Below are 19,195 nucleotides of genomic sequence, written 5' to 3'. Positions count from 1 at the left end.
GAAGCCCAGAACCCATGCTCTTCAGTGGTATCCTGATCACCACTCATCCCTCCTTGAGATTAAAGCACTAGAGAGAGGAGGAAAGACAAGGAGGACAAACAAACTTCAACTGTGAGCCAATGGTAGTGGTTACTTGGCACACTATCCTGGTTTGAGAAGGCTGAGGTCATGACTAGATTCTGTGTGAGAATGTTGAGGCCAATTAATGAGTCTGCCATGGTTGACGGATGGAAGAAAAGCTACATATTTGCTATCTCTGGTGTAGCACATTAAGTCACTGTCAACTACTAAGATATTTGTTTAGGTTCACATATCAGAGAAATAGAATCATAAGGCCTGAGAAGGCTGGAGCTGCAAATGCTGCTAGAGATCATCTGGTCTATGAAACTCAGAGAGGTGAAAAGATGCCCAAAGCCACAGAAGCCTAAGTCTTGAATCCAGTTCTCCTTACTCCAGACACAGTGGCTTTTCCATGGTACCACAATGCCTCATGCTTGGCTGACATTCAGAATGAGAAAAGACAGAAGACAGGTTAGCCCCAACAGGGAGAAGTGGACAGGAAGTGGAATAAGGTATCATTAAGGAGGCTTCCTGGGAGGGTGAGACCTTTGGGCAGCAAGAGGCAAAACTGGGGGATTGAGACCTTACCCTGCAGTGGACAGCTGACCTGATCACCAACTGTATCAGGATAAACCAGCGCAACCAGGAACAGAACTGGCTCTTCCCCTAACTGGCTATGAGACCAGGGGCAAATAAGCTCACCCCATTTGTCTTACCTGTTTTAGCTGCATTTGGGACATATATCATTGGGGCCAAATGGGATTACAGGTGTCATCTGAAAACGGCCTTTAGTCTCATTAAGTTTTATTCTAAAAATGTATTTCCAACATTAATAGACTCATCTTGGACATTTTTACTTGTATTTAGGAAGAAAATTGAGTTATCACTGCTATTTAAGAATAACCACACTTTGGGAGGCTGAGGCGGGCAGATCACTTGAGGCCAGGAGTTTGAGACCAGCCTTGCCAACATGGTGAGACCCCTTCCCTACTAAAAATACAAAAAAAAAAAAAGTTAGCCCGGTGTGGTGGCAGATGCCTGTAATCCCAGCTACTAGGGAGGCTGAGGCATGAGAATCGCTTGAAACCCAGGAGGCGGAGGTTGCAGTGGGCCAAGATCATGCCACTACACTCCAGCCTGGGTGACAGAGCAAGATTCTGTCTAAAAAAAAAAAAAAAAGAGTAACCGGTTATATTTTTTGGTAACTAATAAGAAAATTGTTGGCAGAGAAGAGTCAGAAATGCTGAACAAATGTTCAGTGCTAGGAACTGAACAAACAAATGTCAGGGTGTGTTATCTTGCACAAACCCAGGGAGCCTGACAATTTTGGAACAAATGGGAAAGAAACACAAGGGAATGAAGAATAAAGATGGAGAATCCAGTTAAGCAAATAAATGACAGCAGTTCTGATGGGTGGAAAGTGTATCTTAAGACCAGAGAAACACTAACCTGGGAAATTGGCCAAAAGAAACCTGCCAAATAGTTAAGATGGGCTTTCCCTGGGGGTGGGGAAGCCTGTCTGCACACTGGAGACATCTTTATGTATCCATGCTACATGGAAGAGGGAAGTAGTAGCTCTAACGTACTGCATGGCTCACAAGCACTCCTATTCAATTTACCTGGGATCCTATGGGATCCTTTTTTCTGAGCTATCACACTACTCCATCTTGAGGGGAGAAAAGTAGGACTAGACACTTTGCCATTTGTGGAAAAGTACAATGTAGCTGTTAGGAAGGAGCTCAGGCTCTCAAATCAAACTCACCTGAGTTCAAGCCTGTCAAACCTCTGCCCAACCACTCTCTAGTGTAAACAAGTATACAATGTCCCCAGAGTGTCACAGAATTGACATGTGCTGTAAATCGGATAATGCATAGTGCTAATAGTAAATATTTAGCAAATGTTAACTTTTCATATTTTGAAAAAAATTATATTTGAAAAAATGTGGTTTTTTTTCAATTGTCTGCTTCACTTTTCCTCCATATCTTCTTTTTTCCATATAATATTTCATTTAAGATTAGAGGTTAAGTTTTAAACATGTTAAGTTTGAGCTGCCCACTGGACACGTAAGTAAGGTTACCAAGCAGGCAAGTGGTTACATGGTCCTGGAATTCAGACATGGGAGATGGTTAAGAGGTTGAGGGGAGGAATAACCAGCAAAAAAAAAAAAAGTGTGTAGCTGGGTGCAGCAGTACATGCCTATAATCCTAGATGCTCAGAAGGCTGCAGCAGGGGGATTGCTTGAGCCCAGGAGTTCAAGACCAGCCTGGACAACATAATGAAACCCTATCTCAAAAAATATGACAGTGTGGTACTAGTATAAGGATAGCTATATAGATCAATAAAATAAAATTGAGAGTCCAGATATAAACCCTCATATTTATGTTCAATTGATTTTTGACAAGGTAGCAGGATCATTCAACTGGGAAAAAACAGTCTTTTCAACAAATGGTGCTGGGACAACTGGATATCCATATGCAAAATAATGAAGTTGGATCCCTACCTCACACCACATACAAAAATTTACTTAAAATGGCTCAAAGATCTAAAAGTAAGAGCTAAAACTATAAAAACTCTTAGAAGAAAATACAGGGGTAAATCTTCATGACTCCAAACAAGGCAATGGTTTCTTAGATATGACACCAAAAGCACAAACAATAAAAGAAACAATGATAAATTAGGTATCAAAATTTAAAACATTTGTGCTTCAAACGATGCCATCAGGATAATGAAAAGACAATCCATAGAACGAGAAACAATTTTTTGCAAATCATCTACCTGATAATGAGCTTGTATCTAGAATATGTGAAGAACTCAAACTGTTACAACTCTATAATAAACAGAAAAATAACCTAATTAAAAATGAACAAGAGTTTTTTTTATTATACTTTAAGTTTTAGGGTACATGTGCACAATGTGCAGGTTTGTTACATAGGTATACATGTGCCATGTTGGTGTGCTGCACCCATTAACTCGTCATTTAGCATTAGGTATATCTCCTAATGCTATCCCTCCCCTGTCCCCCCACCCCACATATTTCTCCAAATAAGATATAGAAATAGCCAAAGAGCTCATGAAAAGATGCTCAACATCATTAACAATCAGAGAAGTGCAAATCAAAACCACAACAAGATACCATCTTACACTCACTAGAATGGCTATAATCAAAAGCACAAACAGTAACAAGTGTTAGAGAAGATGTGGAGAAATTAGAAGCTTTGCTGTTGATGGAAATGTAAAATGGTGCAGCTGCTCTGAAAAGTTTGGCAGTTCCTCCAAAGATTAAAGTTGCCATATGACCCAATAATCCCACTCCCAGACATATACCTAAGAGAAAAACATACATCCACACAAAAACTTGTACATGAATGTTCACAGCAGCATTATTTATAATAGCCAAAAGTCAAATGTGCTATATCTATACAATGAAATATTATTCTGCAATAAGAAGGAATGGTGTACTGAGACATGCTACAAAATGAATGAACCTTAAATGCATTATGCTAAATGAAAGAAGCCAGACACAAAAGGCTACATATTGTATGATTTTAAAACAGGCAAATCTATAGAGACATAAAGTAGACTAGTGGTTGCCTAGGACTGATGGGGAGTGGTGGTAAGGATGGGGTAAACTATGGAGGGGATGGCTGCTAAAGAATACAGGGTTTCTATTTAGGGTGATGAAAATATTCTAAGATTGTGGTTGCACAATTCTGTGAATAAACTAAAAGTCATTAAATTGTAACTTTAAACCGGTAAATTGTATGGCATCTGAATTATGTCTTGATAAAGCTGTTACCAAAAGAAAAACAGAAAGCAATATGCTAAGATGGTTCATAACAATAATAAAAGCATAGTGACAGACCATCAAAAAAAAAAGATAAGAGCAGAGAACTGTTTGCAATGGTGACATGGGAGATTAAAATTGTCAAAATAAGAAAAGAAAGACTGCATGTGGATTCTACTCATTGATTGTTCCATTCTCTCTGCCCCCTTCTTTTCAGGCCTGGTTAGGATGTGCTATTCTAAGAAGGCCCACAGCCCCATTTGCTGGCTGGATGGTAAGTCAGGAGTAAGAGTCACTAGAGCTCTGCCATCCAGAAGCAGCAGCTGCCGTCTGGCCACAGCAGAGCAATGAAGTGCAAAAGGAGGGAGAAGGCTTGGCAGTGACTATGCCAACAGCCATTCTCTACCATGGAGGTAAAAAGAATAGGAAACTCATGAATTGTGTGATTCATAAATGCAAAGAACATGTGTGCTTGAATTAAAATAGCTTAAAATTAAGGGAAGGGAACGTGAAAGCAATGCAAGAAATAATCCCAAATCCCTGGAATATCATGTAACATTTCATTAGCTTAACCCCTGGATGGCAAGATGCTTTAGCCCAGGCCTCCATAAGTATACCCAGCCTCTCTCTAGTTCCCATTAAACTCACTCAGATCAATAAAGTATCAATGCAGATCCCCTTCCTCCCTGCCTCCCCTTTCTACTCTGGTTTTCAGAAGTTAGCCATTTAAATACCTTGGAATTTGATGTAGCCCTTCAATAACATGCGAATACAAGCTTCACTAAGGGCAAGATTTTAGTCCTCTTATCTCCTGCCATGTTCCTGAACCTAGCACAGTGCTTAGCACATCATCATCATCATCATCATCATCATCATCATCATCATTGCTAATGCTTACAGAATATTCATTATGTGACAGGATCTCACAACAATATCTAAGGAATAGTTATTATTCTACGGGCTGTTCAAATCAGCAATTCTACTTCTCTTCTATACAAATAATCATGAATGTGCACAAGTATTCAACAACAGTAATATATGTGTTGTCATTGTTTTAAGCACTTTATTCATTAATCTTCTTAACAAGGCAGCAAGACCGGTACTCTTATTAGCCTCATTTTATGGTTGACAAAAGTGAGATCAGAGAGATTAATTAACTTGCCTAGGTCACACGATAAGTACTAGAGCCAAGATTTGAAGCCAGAGTCTATGTTTGTAACCACTATGTTATATGGCTACAAAGATAACCACAGCAGGGGTTATTTATATGAGGAACTGGGAAAACCTAGACATCCAACAACAGGGAACTGTCTTTAAAAAATAAATCAAAAATAGAATATCATTGATCCACTTAATATTGTAGAACAGTTAATGACATAGAAAAATGTGTTCAATATAGTGCTAAGTTAGGTTGAGACGTAAATTTCTTTTTTTTTTTAACGAGATGGGTCTCACTATGTTGCCCAGGCTGGCCTCAAATTTCTGGGCTCAAGTGATCCTCCTGCAAAGCTGGGATTACAGTCACAAACTCCAATGCCCAACTAAGGCATATGTTTGTTTGTTTGTTCGTTCGTTTGTTTAAAACAAGAGGAAACTTTATTTCTTATAAAGGTTACGGCCTGCAGGGTGGCTATTCTGACAGGCTGGGAAGCACAGCCTCCAGCCAGAAGGCAGAAACAATATACTTCGAGAGAGGGGCAAAGGAAATAGGAATTTATGCTGAGCAAGGTGGCCAAATACACATATTCAATAAGCTATAGAAGGAGCCATGAATATTTATGAAAGGAGAAACGTGCACATGTGCAATTGAGGTTCTTGCTCTCCAAGTTCAAAAACTGAGGTGATCAGGGGTGGAGTTTTCAGTCCTCTGACATTAAAAAGTGAAGCAGAGGCCGTGAAACCCCTTACCGGGCATTCTCAAAAAAGACTAGCCAGAACCACTCCTATGGTCAGTGGTCTCTTATTAGGCAAAAAAGTAAGGGCAGTGTCAGAAAGTTTGTTGATATCAGTGGTGGGGTTTTTTGAAAGGGCTGGCTTTTGTTAGAACCTTAGGGAGGAAAGCTTAGTCACGGTTACCAAGAGAGGGGGTCTGACCAACCCCTCTTCCCATCATGGCTGAGAACTCCATTTTCAAAGTTAATCAGGGGTCCCCTTGGCCAAGAGATGGTCTGTTCAGTCCCTGCGGGGCTTAGACTTTTATTTTTAATTTACGTTCTCACCCTTTTAGACAAGATCTGCCAGGGGCAGCATTGATGGCCAAACTTTCATTTTGTCCTATCTCTGCCAGGGTAGTGTGCCTGCCTGCCCCAGGTCCATCTTGTCCCTTGGTGGGACCCCTATGGCCAAGGACTTAGAGCCAAAAGACTTACAGCCAATTTAAACATTCCCAGTCAGATGGGAACGGAGGTGGGCAGGCACCCATCAAAATCCATAAAACCTTTTAAGCCATATAGCCAAAAACCAAAGCCAAAATGCAAAGTTGCAAAACCTGTAAGTTCTATACATTGAGCTACAGTAATCTTGGTCTTAGCTACAGACTTGTACCCATTAGCTATATAAAACATAAACATTTGGCTGGGCATGGTGGCAGGTGCCTATAATCCCAGCTACTTGGGAGGCTGAGGCAGGAGAATTGCTTGAACCTGGGAGGTGGAGGTTGCAATGAGCCGAGATCACACCATTGCACTCCAGCTTGGGCCACAAGAGTGAAACTCTGCCTCAAAAAAATAAAAATAAATAAATAAATATTTTGCTAAAATGATTTAAGCTAAGGAATGTAGAGACTTTTATTGTGCCACAATGTCTTTTTGCAATGAGACATATATTCTAAAGAAGAGAGGTATACTGTCCAAAGTATTACAATGGTTACCACTATGTACTAAAATTATAGATGACTTGTTGCTCATTTGTATACTCTAAATGTTCTATAATAAATATATTCCTTTTGCAAAAGAAAAATGATAGGAAAATCTATGCCTAAATCTGAATTAAAATTTTCCCAGCCAGTCAAATATATATAGATTGTGGTCCATTTGAAAAAAAAAAAGAGGGAGAATAAGATTATTCACTTAAATTTCAGCAAAGGACTATGTCTGGTATTAGAAAAGTGTTTCCCAAAACAAATTTCACAAAACACTTGGTCTATATACAACAATCACCAAAGGCGGCTCTATAGTCAAATATGTGTGGAAAACCTTTAGTCAGACAAGTTCAGTGCAGGACTTCTCAGAGCGTTTAATATGCCAGTATGCATTATGAACCTCAGAGAGGGGTACAGTATACAGCATTCTTCAAACTCATTGGGGCACAGAGCTCTTTTTTCTCACAGAGCATCTTAAGAGAACTAGTATTTCTCAGAACAGAGTTTGACAAATGCTGAACTATACAAAAGAGAAGCAGCAGCAGGACTGTTAGAGATGGCTAAATCTAAGTCAATGCTTTTGGGGAAAGAGAAAAACCTAGTAACTTGTAACAGAAGTAATGAGAACTTAAGATGTCTTTTTAAAAAATTATTTAAAGAAAAGGGGGCTGGGCACGGTGGCTCATGACCATAATCCCAACATTTTGGGAGGCCACGGTGGGAGGACTGCTTGAGCTCAGGTGTTCAAGGTCACAGTGAGCTGTGACTGGGACATTGCACTCCAGCCTAAGTGACAGGCCAAGACTCTGTCTCTTTAAAAAAACAAACAAACAAAGAAAAGATGTTAGTAATAGAAAGTAAGGGTGCAGGGAATCTTGTGTACTTATCTATTCCTAAGTTCTCACTTTCAGCCATCACTGGAGTTGACTATAATACCAGGCAAAATAAGGCCTGGTGAAAGACTCCTAAATCAGACAAAGGGCACAAGCCATAACCAAAAGAATTAAATGAGGAATTTCAATGTGTCTAGGAAATACAAGACAAATTCTTCAGTTAACAAGAGAACCATGCCCATAAGCATGGACATCAGCACAGCCCGATGCCTAAGACAGCTATGGGCAGAGCTTCCAGGAAATCTGGCAGGAGGCCTAATAAAAATTGAGCAGTGGAGCATAATACAAATTTAATTTAACTTGGTTATTAATGCCAAAGACTAGGCCCTGTAGAAAGGAGACATAAGAAAACAAACATAGAATCAGGTAGAACTTTTGTTTAAAAGTAGTTCAACTCCCCATTCAACACACACTTCTTTGGCTATATGCCATTTTCTCTGCCTGGAAGGTTTCTCCCTATCCCCACTACCCTTCATTTCTCCAACTCTTATTTGTCCTTCAAAATTCAGCTTAAGCATCAACCCTCTTCTCCAAAGTTCCCACTTGTCATACTTGCTTCTGTAGCCCTCTTTAAGAAACAAATACTTATTGTGTACCTACCACCTGTCAGGCATTGGATGCATTCCTCCATCATAATACCTATTTGTACTATAAAGAGATTATTTTCATTGACCTATTTATATTTTTTACTTTGTACCCCACTGACCCATTCCAGGGCCTAGCCAGTGCCTCTGGGCATCTTTGGTGAATCAATAGAAACTCCTACGAAGTGCCAGGTGCTAGAGATAAAAATTACTCAAAAGTTGCCTCTGCCTTCAGAGAGTTCATGAGCTACAGAGAAAAGATGAAATAAATAATTACACCTCACAACAGGATGAAGTATGCAGTAAATAACTGCGTGGGCAAAGGAAGCTTCTGAGCTTTCTGGTAAAGAAGAGATCGTGTGCACAGGCTTTGTACAAAAAAACATGTACAGAAACACATGTTCAGAGCCCTGAACCTGCCTTGCAACAAGCTTGTCAAACATGCACATTGGCCTTACAAATAGCCTGCGTACCCCCCACTATTAGCTCAGAGAGGATGAGTACATTCACATTTCATTTCTCTCTTTACATTTAAGGAGCCAGGTATTCTTCCACCGATGTGGCTGTCTTGCCAACCTAAGTTCAGACCAGTGAAAGAGAGAGTGAAACCAGAAGAAAATACATGACATCCAGTCTTTAATCTGCAATTGTGTGTGGGTGTTGCAATCATTCTATTATTGGTTTTCAAGCAGCCCATTCTGTTGGAAATCAAGTTTATGAATAGACTTGCTGTAACCATAAAGGATTTTTCCCCTGTGATTAATCATTAAAATGATAGGTGTTAAATACATACAAAGGAAAGACAGTTTTCTGGCAAAGTCATTCTGTCTCAAGCAGAGTTCGAAAGGGGAAACCTGCCGGGTGCAGTGGCTCACACCTGTAATCCCAGCACTTTGGGAGGCTGAGGCAGGCAGATCACAAGGTCAGGAGTTCAAGACCAGCCTGACCAACATGGTGAAACCCCATCTCTACTAAAAATACAAAAATTAGCTGGGCATGGTGGCATGCGCCTGTAATCTCAGCTACTTGGAAGGCTGAGGCAGGGGAATCGCTTGAACCCAGGAGGTGGAGGTTGCAGTGAGCCGAGATCACGCCACCTGCATTCCAGCCTGAATGACACAGCGAGACTCCATCTCAAAAAAAAAAAAAAAAAAAAAGGGAGAGAAAGAAAGGGGAACTCAAGTGACTGAGAGTGGGTGGAAAGAGTCAGAATTCCCCAGGTGGTCATGTTCTGACTTCTGTTCTCAGTCCTTGATGAAGCTCATGGACAAGTTCCTTCTGCAAGGGCACAGACAAGACAGAAGAAGTACCTCCGCAGTTCATTCATAACCTTGAATGCTTTCCCCATGTGGGCAGGGTTGACAGTGATCGTCCTCTGGTTCTTCTCATCATCCCCTCCCTGTATCAGAGTCTGGGAGCTCAGCTTGACACTGTGAACAGGAAGGAAGAGGGAGGGAAAGAGAATCACTCATTGGTAAACCCATTCATCCAACTGCCAAAAGCCCATGCATTTACCCACCCACCAGAGGCATCTATCAGCCTGTTCTCACATAGACCCAGTAGGAAAGACAATGTAGTGGGAATTTCTTCGTATCTTCCAACGCAAAGTGCATTCCTCTGAAGGAAGGCAGGTCATAGCTCAGCTTCTTCCACCAAGTACTGTGTGATTTTGTGTGAGGTCCTTATTCTCCATCTCTCCACCCTGAAAATTGAAGGGGACTAAGCACTCTATCACTCACTTCACAGGTTTGTTTGTTCATTAAACAAGCATTTACTGGAGGCTACTATGTGCTAGGCACTGCATTTAGATTTAAGGGAAACAAAACAATAGACAAAGCCACCGTCACTACCCTCACAAAGCTTAGAGTTCAGTAGAGGAGAATGCCAAGTAAACATTTAAACACCACATTTTAAGTATTATGATTTGATAGGAGCTACAGAATCACAAGGGATGGCCAACTCGTCCCAGTGATGGCAGGTTGATGGAAAGCTTCCTCGAATCTGAGACCTGAAGAAAGAGCAGAAACAAGCCAGGTAAAGAGAAAGAAGAGTATTCCAGGCAGAGGAAACAGTATGCACAAAGACCTGGAGGAGAAAAAGCACAAAGTGTGTTCAAAGTACTGGCAGTTCAGTAAAACTAGAGGAGAGCACAAGAGGGAATATCAATAGAAAAAACTAGAAGACCAAGCAGCCTTTTAAGTGTCATGTAAGCAAAGCTAAGAAGTTTGGATTTCTTTCTGAAATAATGAGAAGCCATCAAAGGGTTTTAAACAAAGCAGGATAGAAAGCAGGTAAACAAATCTGTGTTTTAGAAAAATCATATTGGCTACACTCCAGGAAGCAGTAGAACAACAGCAAAAGCTTTTGGGAAACTGTAATCCCATAGAAAGACAAAGGATTATAAGTATTATGGAAAGAAAGGCTATCTGTGTAGACTGAGTAAGTAAAAACTAGCAAGAGTCAACCATAATCTCAATGCCTCTGTACTGAAATCAAGAGACAAGGATATGGTGGCTCATGCCTGTAGTCCCAGCTACTCAGGAGGTTGAAGGAGGAGGACTGCTTGTGCCCAGGGGTTTCATGCCATTGCACCCCAGCCTGGGCAACAGAGCAAAACTCTGTCTCTTGAAAAAAGTGAAAGAGAAAGACAAAATACTCAAATCCCTGTGGGGTGCCAGCTAGTTACCCAACAACTCCTGAGCAACATCTTTAAACTTTATGGAAGGCGGAAATAAGGAATCAAAAGAATGAGCAAGGAAAGGTGTTTCTCCCCAAACTGGTGAAACTATTCAGCTCCCAGGAGTAGTGTGAGACCTTGGAGTTACCTGTTTGATCCAGGCAACCTTTGCTTGGTTACTAGGAAAATAGAACCTTCTCCACTTGTATAGATTTGGGGACCCATAGTTCACTTCAACTCTAGGACAATGAGGGTACTCTCTTTTGATTTTCCCTAGTGAGCCTCTATCCATGCTACCACTTAACTTTGCAGACTGGCTAGAGAAAGAGGCTTCTATGATTGACAGTATATTTCAGAGGCCTGAGAATCACTAAAGATCTCACACTGGAATTCATAACTATTGGAACATTCAAATACAACCAGCGTGGCAGACCCACAGCTTGTCTGACCATAACAGACTCCTCTTTTGGCTCCCTTCCCACCATCAGTTCATCATGCAAATGTAAGCCACGAATATCTGAACTTTGGGACTGTTTGGATTCTGTGTACAAGGAAGTTAGCTGAGCAGAGGAAGATATGCACAAAGGAGGATGCTTAGAGTTGTGTGTTTAAAGCAGGTAAAGGAAGTCTCAAGCCAGAAAATGTGGCTTGAGACTTGAATCAGAGAGGGGAAGCAACCAGCAAAGATGAAAAATTTCTTCAAAAGATGAGCTATTCCATAAGCATAATTTATTTTATGGTGTCTTTCTTTACTATAAAGCTAGAAAAATATTAACTTCTATGTTCTACTAAAGGTTTAACATTTTTGCTTTTGGTATTTAAGCGCTTATTTCATCTGATACTGATTTTTTCTCTTTTTTGAGATAGTTTCACTCTGTCATTCAGGTTGGAGTGTAGATCTTGGCTCAACCTCTGCCTCCTGGGTTCAAGTGATTCTTGTGCCTTAGCCTCTCAAGTAGCTGGGATTACAGATGCGCACAACCACACCTGGCTAATTTTTGTATTTTTAGTAGAAATGGGGAGTTTCACCATGTTGGTCAGGCTGTTCTCAAACTCCTGGCCCCAAGTGATCTGCTCACTTCAGCCTCCCAAAGTGCTGCGATTACTGGCGTGAGCCACTGTGCCAGGCCCTGATACTGATATTTATGTCAGGATATGAAATAGGGATCTAATTTTCTCCACAAGTTTGATGTATTTAAAACTTATTTTTCTCATGCATCTGTCATGCCATCTTAGGTCATATATTAAAGTTCCAGATATAAACAGATTTCTTCCTTGACTTACTAACCTATTCCACTGGTCAGTTTGTCTGTCTCTGTAACAGTACCACATGATTTCTGTAGCTTTATAATAAGGTCTCATATCTGACACGGAAAGTCCCCAGTCCTGTTATTTTTGAGAAGTGTCTTGACTAGCTTGTCAAATTCCATAAAGAACTCGAATGTGATTTTGATTGAAAAAACTGCATTGAACTTATAGATCAATTTGGATAGAACCATCATTTTTCTGACACTATGCCCTCCTATCCATGAACATAGGATATCTCTCCATTTATTTAAGTCCTCTTTAATATCACTCAGACTTTTAGATTTTTCTGTATGAAGACCTTACACAGGTTTGATTAGATTTATTCCTAAGTACTTTATGGTTTTTATTGCTCTTTTGTAATAGAAATGATGTATTTTTAAATTATGTTTTCTGATTGTTATGGTTTATAAAATGCAATTGATTTTTGCAAATTGATCATATATCCAGCCATTGCCAATGTTCCTGTTATTCCTATTTGAACATAAATTAGGTGTCCTATGTAGACAGTGATATTATCTGCATATAATGCCAGAGATTTTTCTTCTATCAAATTCTTAGGCCTCTAATTTCTTTTTTGAAAAAAGTTTGCACTGGCTAGGATGGCCACACAATGTCAAACAGAAAGGATGCTAATGAATAGTATTGTCATATTCCTGCTTTTAAAGATGTTTCTAATGTTCCCCCATTATGTATGTTTGTCACAGGATTTTTGTAAATGCTTTTTGTCAGATTAAGAAAATTCCCTTCTATTTTTATTAAGAGTTTTTAAGTCATAAAGTTATGCTAAATTTTATCAAATGTCTTTGTGTATCTAATGAGATGTTCATATGGGTTTTTTCCTTTAATCTTGCCTATGCATCAAGGGTGGAAAGGGCTCTGGATGGATTTGGGGAAACCGAGGTCTTTCCTTTAATCTTGTAATATGATGAATAACACATATATTTTCTAATACTAAACCATACTTGCATCCTTGGGATAAATCTATAAACTGTAAAATACTTTACAAGTATTCATTATAAATATTGTCTTCAAACTGTGGAGAGACTTAAAAGCCAGAATGAGAAAACATAATTTGGTACAGATCAGGAAATCACTGAAGGTTCTTGACAGGGAACTAGTAAGATTAAAGCACGGAAAAGCCTAGTGAACAGATATTATTAGCTTCACTTCAAAGATATATAAACTAAAATGAGCCATTTTAGAAGCACTGACACAATCTCCAGTGTGGCTAGTGAACAGGAAAGCTCACTCTTCTGGTGCGTTGCTCTTTGCACTTTCCAGAATGGTCCAATAATGATGTATCCCTGTTAATACAATGTTGTGTTTACCAAAAGGTCTCAAACACAGATTGCCTATTATCAGAGGATCAATGTTCAACAAAATATAATTCACACTAGAGCCTCCCTAAAAGAGCAAGTGACTTGCTGATGACCGTAGGGCTGGCTAGGGAAAGACATCAGTTTCCCCAAATCCATCCAGAGCCCTTTCCACTCTTGATGCACAGGCAAGGCTTGACATCTGAAGGAAGCCAAGGTTCCTTTCTTCCCCTGCTCCTCCATGAAAAGGCACAGGAAGTTTGAAGGAGATTCTGAGTCCCTGGTCTCTGGAAGGTACACGCTTCTTGGCAACTCATTAACCTTCCAGAGAACAAGAAATTTAAGAAAAGAACATCTGAGGGCCCAAAGAAGTTCAAAAAATCTTCACAAGATTGTATAAATAATAAGTGGTAGAGATGGGATCTGAGTTTAGGTATCCTATACTTGAAGCTCACAACCTATACCCTCCAGCAATACAGTGCATGCATGTACATAAATGCACACACATATACATATGTCTCAACCTAAGGTCACATGCCCAGGCACAGAGTTGCTAGATCTTACCATTTCATCCCCTAAACCTTTTTTCCTCCATTCATACTAGATCTTAACTACTTAAACCTCAATAGATTGCCCCATCCCCACCCTATCAAGTCCCAATCCCAAGCATTCTCAGTTCGTGTTCCCAAATAAGGCTAGTGGATCCCCTCTCCTCGCCTGTGAAACACAGACCACACTAAGGTATATTCCCACTATCTTGTTCAAGTCTAACACCATACTTTTCACCCTACCCAGACCCAGCCAAAATCACACACGCACACGTGCACGCACACACACACACACACACACGCACACAATTTTCCAGGCAGACTCAGCCATGAGATGTTTTCTGTTGAAAAGAGTTTCACAGTAAATGCCCTTACTCTAAGCATAAAATGGTTGATTTCTCCACGAGCAAAAACTGGCCCCAGATTCTACTAAAAACCATAGTCAGTGTTAATTCATATGTGCCCCTCCCACCAGACCTGCGGCTCAAGCTACTACACAAAGGAATCTTCATCTGTATCCCAGTGTCCAGGGTTCCAGCAACATTCAAGTCGAGCAGCCATATTTAAGATTCAAATGGGTCAACAATTGTAGATTTAGTGAGAAAGTATGGGCCAGGCAGAATCTTTGCTCTTTGCTATAGAAATATACAGAAATGATCATCTAAGCCATTTTCTAAATAAGCTCTAGCAGAATCAGAACACATGAATCTAGTCAACTTTGTCAAAGCACCAGATATCTGGCTCAATACTTTAATTAATTTCCACACTGGCCTGTTACTAGTAAACTTGCTTATATGAACCACTACTGGTGCCATGATGAACCCACTGCAGTGGATGGTTCCTTCAACAGCCCACAGAAAGGGTGTTGCAAATTGGTTCCAACTTACCTCACGCTCACAGATACCCACTGACCCCATTCAGGAAGACATACATGTGAGACAGTCGAGCTTCATAGCCATAAGGATAGACATAGTTGGTCCTTCTTTTCTGGGCTTTCAGCTTCTCTTTTCCCCTGACTTAGACTATTACAGTAGCCTCCCACCTGCTTGCTGTTCCCCACTCTAGATACTCTCCCTCCAAGTATTTCTTGCACACCATCACCAAACTGATCCTTCTAAAATGTCATCTGACCATGACTTTCAGATCCTCACTGCACACAGGTCTCTTTGGGGCTGTGAGGTTTATGAGCTGAAGCTTCAGTCACAGCCCTCTGCCTCCATTTGTTCTACATGTTGAGTGTCCACATAAAATTTCCTTTCAAACGACTCTATAGCTAAAAAGCTGAAAAATCATCAGTCTACAGGATAAAGTCATGATTCTTGACTAGTATTCAAGGACCTCCTTGACCTGGACTGAACCTAAATGCCAGCCTTACCTCTCTCACTTACTCAAATATTTACTAAGTACTTATTATGTGCCAAGCAGATGAACCGTTCACTGCAGACACCTATATTTCCCTTCTCTTTCCCTGTATTATAATCTAAATACCTGTTCTTTGAGGACCAATTAAGCTTTACCTCCTCCATGAAGCCCTCAGGATAAGTCAGTTCTAAGTGAGCTCTTCCTTCTCTGAATTCCTGTAGTATTTCTGGCCTGTAACTCAACTGGCACATAGAATTCTGCCTTGTGCCCGATTACTTTTTCATGGTACAAATCCAACCACCTACCTGCCTCACACTAGATTCAACATACCCAGAGGGCAAAGAACATGTGTCTGAGGACTCTGTATAGCTTAGCCTGCCCAGCATGAGGTCATGCCCACAGTAGGTCCTCATGACATATTTGTCATCTGAACTCTACCTGAAAGCCCTTCACTTGTCTTTACAAGCATTAGATGGTAGAGCAGAAGGTGATAGTCTGACCAACACTTTTATTTTTTAATGAAAGCAGAGTTAGCCTTCAGAGTTAAACTATAAATAAAATATACATAAAATAGTAATTATAAAAGTTAAAAATATATAAGCTCTAAAACTTAGGCCCTCTTTTAGCACAGCACCTTCCAAAGCCTTCTTTCCTGCCCTCCTCTATCCTCTAAATTACAGATCCACATATCCAATGTCATATTTGACTCCCCTAATTAGATTTTACACAGGTAACTCATACTTATTCAAAATTTATGTTCCCCACCCTCCCTTAAGCCTGCTACTCTTTCTGTATTCTCTATCTCAGAGACATAACCAACCACCCAATCACCTATCCAAGCCAAAAACTGGGGTGTTATCCTTGATATCTTCCTCCCTCTCTCTCACTCCTCAGATACAGCCATAAATCATATAAATCCTATGTCCGTTAATATCCCTGCACCCCATTTCCTTCTCACTTTCGCTACTATTACAACCCCATTCCAGGTCATCATTGTCTCTTGCCAGGATTATTATAATAACCTCCTCCCAGACTCCAGAGGGACTTTTCCAAAATGTCAGTGTGTTCCAGGCATATTCTACATGGTCTCACTGATTCCTCACTGCATTCAGAATAAATCTCAGGGACCTAGCCTGGCCCTTAATCCCATCGTTGCCCTGAAGACTTCTTATTACCGTAATACTAAAATACTTGCAATAGCCAAAATACACTAGGCTCTCTGCCTTGTGAAGTTTTGTCTCACTAGAAAACTGTTCTATCTTATTCCCCACTCATTCTCCCCTGTGTCTAGCTAGTTCCTACCAGCCTTCAAGCCTCTTCCCTGAAGCCTTCCCTCTCATACTCCACTACTCACTAGATTAGTTAAAAATCTAGTGGGAAACTAGGTTAGTTTCCCCTCTTCTGTATTTCCACAGTACGCTGTGCTTCCTTCTGTATTGTATTCTAATTACCTCTTACTTATCTGTCTGCCCCACACAGTGTGTGCTGGTAAATGTTTAACAGTTGGTTGGGAGGAAAGGAGCCCTGATTTGTAACATTTGCCAATTTCCAGACTGTAAATACTCCCACCATGGCAAATTTTAAGCTACCAACATGATGCCACCGAACATGAGATTTGGGAAGAGATGTGCAACAGCACACCATCATATCACTGTATAGTATTTCTACAGCAAGACACAATAGACACAACCTCAAAGCCCTAGAAGATTATAGTAAAAATAATTAGAAAGTGATGAGTTTGGGGTATTTATTACATTCATTTTTAATATAATTTATAAGTTACATAATTTAATTGTTAATAATGGCTATATTTAATAACTGGCTCACAAAATTCCTGAAAATTTAACAAACAGCTTTTGCAAGTGAGTGAGTGCTGACTCCAGCACACTGCTGCCCCCTCTAGATTGTGAGCTCTCCATGAGAACCAAGACAGTATCTTAGTTGCCTCTGAATTCTTAGCTTCTGTCACATGATAGGTGCTCAATGAATGATTACTGAGTAAATTAATGGATATATAAGTAAATTAGGTTTAACTACTGACCACTGTAGCTTTCCTCACTCCCCTTCATTAAAATACTGATGGCTTTGTCCCCCTCAACTTTCTCTCCATAACCCCTCCACCCCACAATCAGAGAGGAGTACTTTCTTAGGCAGCCCAGTCCCCTACATTGATGACACAGAATCAGGAGGATGGGAGTGACAGAAAGCCAGCAACAACTGGAGAAGAGGGAAGAAAGGGAGATGGGTTACTGCTTACTGTGTCAGTTCTTAGACTCTTTCTATTGCTGAGGAAAATAGAGGCAGTGAATGGAAAGGAAAGGATACTAAAAAACATGCTAGAAAGGCAGGGGATAGAAGAGTCTTCAAGCAGGCTGATTGTGCAGCAATGCCTTTGTGCATCTAACAAATGAGGAGCTCCAAGTGATGAGAACTCACAGACACAAAGAAGGCAACAACAGACACTAGGGCCTACTTGAGGATGGAGGGTGGGTGGAGGAAGAGGAGCAGAAAAAATAACTATTGGCTACCTGGGTGATGACAGGTACTAATCTGTACAACAAACCTCTGTGACACAAGTTTACCTATATAACAAACCAGCACGTGTACCCCTGAACCTAAAATAAAAGTTAAAAAAAAGAAAAAACAAATGAGGAGCTCCAGAACATCTTGGGCGTGCGAGAATGTAGAGGGAAGGAAAGTGGAGTCTGAGAAATGCCATTAAAAGTTATGATCTGTTTCACCTCTAAAGGTCTCCAAGAGATGCAAAAAAAATTCAGAAGTCATGAGCTGATACTGGCCACATACAAGAGGCCCAAGCACATTATGTTCAAGCTAGAGATGAGATGGAATAAAGAGGCAAAACCACTCAATGAAGGCAAAACAACTCTGAGCCAGGGCAAAGCTGTGCTGAATGCATTAAAAACTCTCAACAAAGAAAGTGTCATTTAGAAAGGAATAACCAAAAACTAAGAATCAGACAGAGAAGAAAGCCCTCAGTCCAACCCATCACACTCTGTCTAGGAAAGTGATTTAATCATCAGATATCGTCAGCTGGTTCAGCCTCAGGTCAGATCCCCATGGTGGAGCTTGAAGTCTGTAAATACTCCAATGCCATAACTCAGTCCCTAGTTTACTCTGCAGCCTTTTGACCAGTTTGACCTCCCCCGTGGTTTTCCTTCAGAGAGACAGAATGTGGTTGCAGGCCCTCAGGAATATCTTGCCAGTAATATTTTACTACAAATCAATAAACTGATGACATGTTGACTATTGTACTTTAGGTTCTCATGAGGTCATCGGCATGACTCTGCTTCTCCAACTCTGGACAGCAATGGGACCCTATATAGACAGGATTTCTGAGCCCCTGGCACTCTGGTCAAACTGCAGATCTAGTAAGTATTCCAATCCTAAAGTTCAAGACCAAAATGATCAAAGTTAGATTTCTACTTCTGGATTAATGAAGAACCTGACTCTTGAAGATGTCCAGCCAGCAGGATTCAGGACTTGGTGGTGCAGTCCTGCCATCACAAAGTACCATTTACACACAGGTTACCAGAGAGCCCCATACTCTTCATCCTCTTTCAACAGTGCCACCTCAGTTCATAGCATTAGGCTGAATCCCTATAATAGCCCACATGGACATTACTAAGGTACAGATCAAGTTAACATTTCCTGAAAGTTGAGGGTATGTTAAAGCACCTTACCTCCATTATCTCATTTTATCTTCAGAACAACCCTAGGAAGTAGGTAGCATTATCTCTTAAGGTACAGAGATAAAATCGGTCCAAAAGTCCCACATAACTCGT

General features: G+C 40.5%; 1 protein-coding gene across 5 annotated transcripts in view; it reads right to left on the bottom strand.

The window, feature by feature from the left end:
* The window catches only part of KLHL3 (kelch like family member 3), a 273,160-nt gene that overhangs the window by 92,758 nt on the left and 161,207 nt on the right, over positions 1 to 19,195 (bottom strand). For 3 of the 5 annotated variants that reach the window (XM_030828726.1, XM_003266419.4, XM_030828745.1), the window contains one exon: positions 9,492 to 9,611. In XM_030828726.1, coding sequence (XP_030684586.1) covers positions 9,492 to 9,529 — 38 coding nt within the window. In that variant the 5' untranslated portion in view covers positions 9,530 to 9,611. Of the gene's footprint in view, positions 1 to 9,491; positions 9,612 to 9,731; positions 10,562 to 19,195 lie in introns of those variants that run through there. The other 2 variants (XM_030828716.1, XM_030828722.1) reach the window with 1 other exon arrangement.

This window comes from Nomascus leucogenys, chromosome 2 (assembly GCF_006542625.1).
Source record: "Nomascus leucogenys isolate Asia chromosome 2, Asia_NLE_v1, whole genome shotgun sequence".
Classification (NCBI taxonomy): Eukaryota; Metazoa; Chordata; class Mammalia; order Primates; family Hylobatidae; genus Nomascus; species Nomascus leucogenys.
Note: the sequence above shows the minus strand (reverse complement) of the source record. Positions and strands in the feature narration are given on the sequence as shown.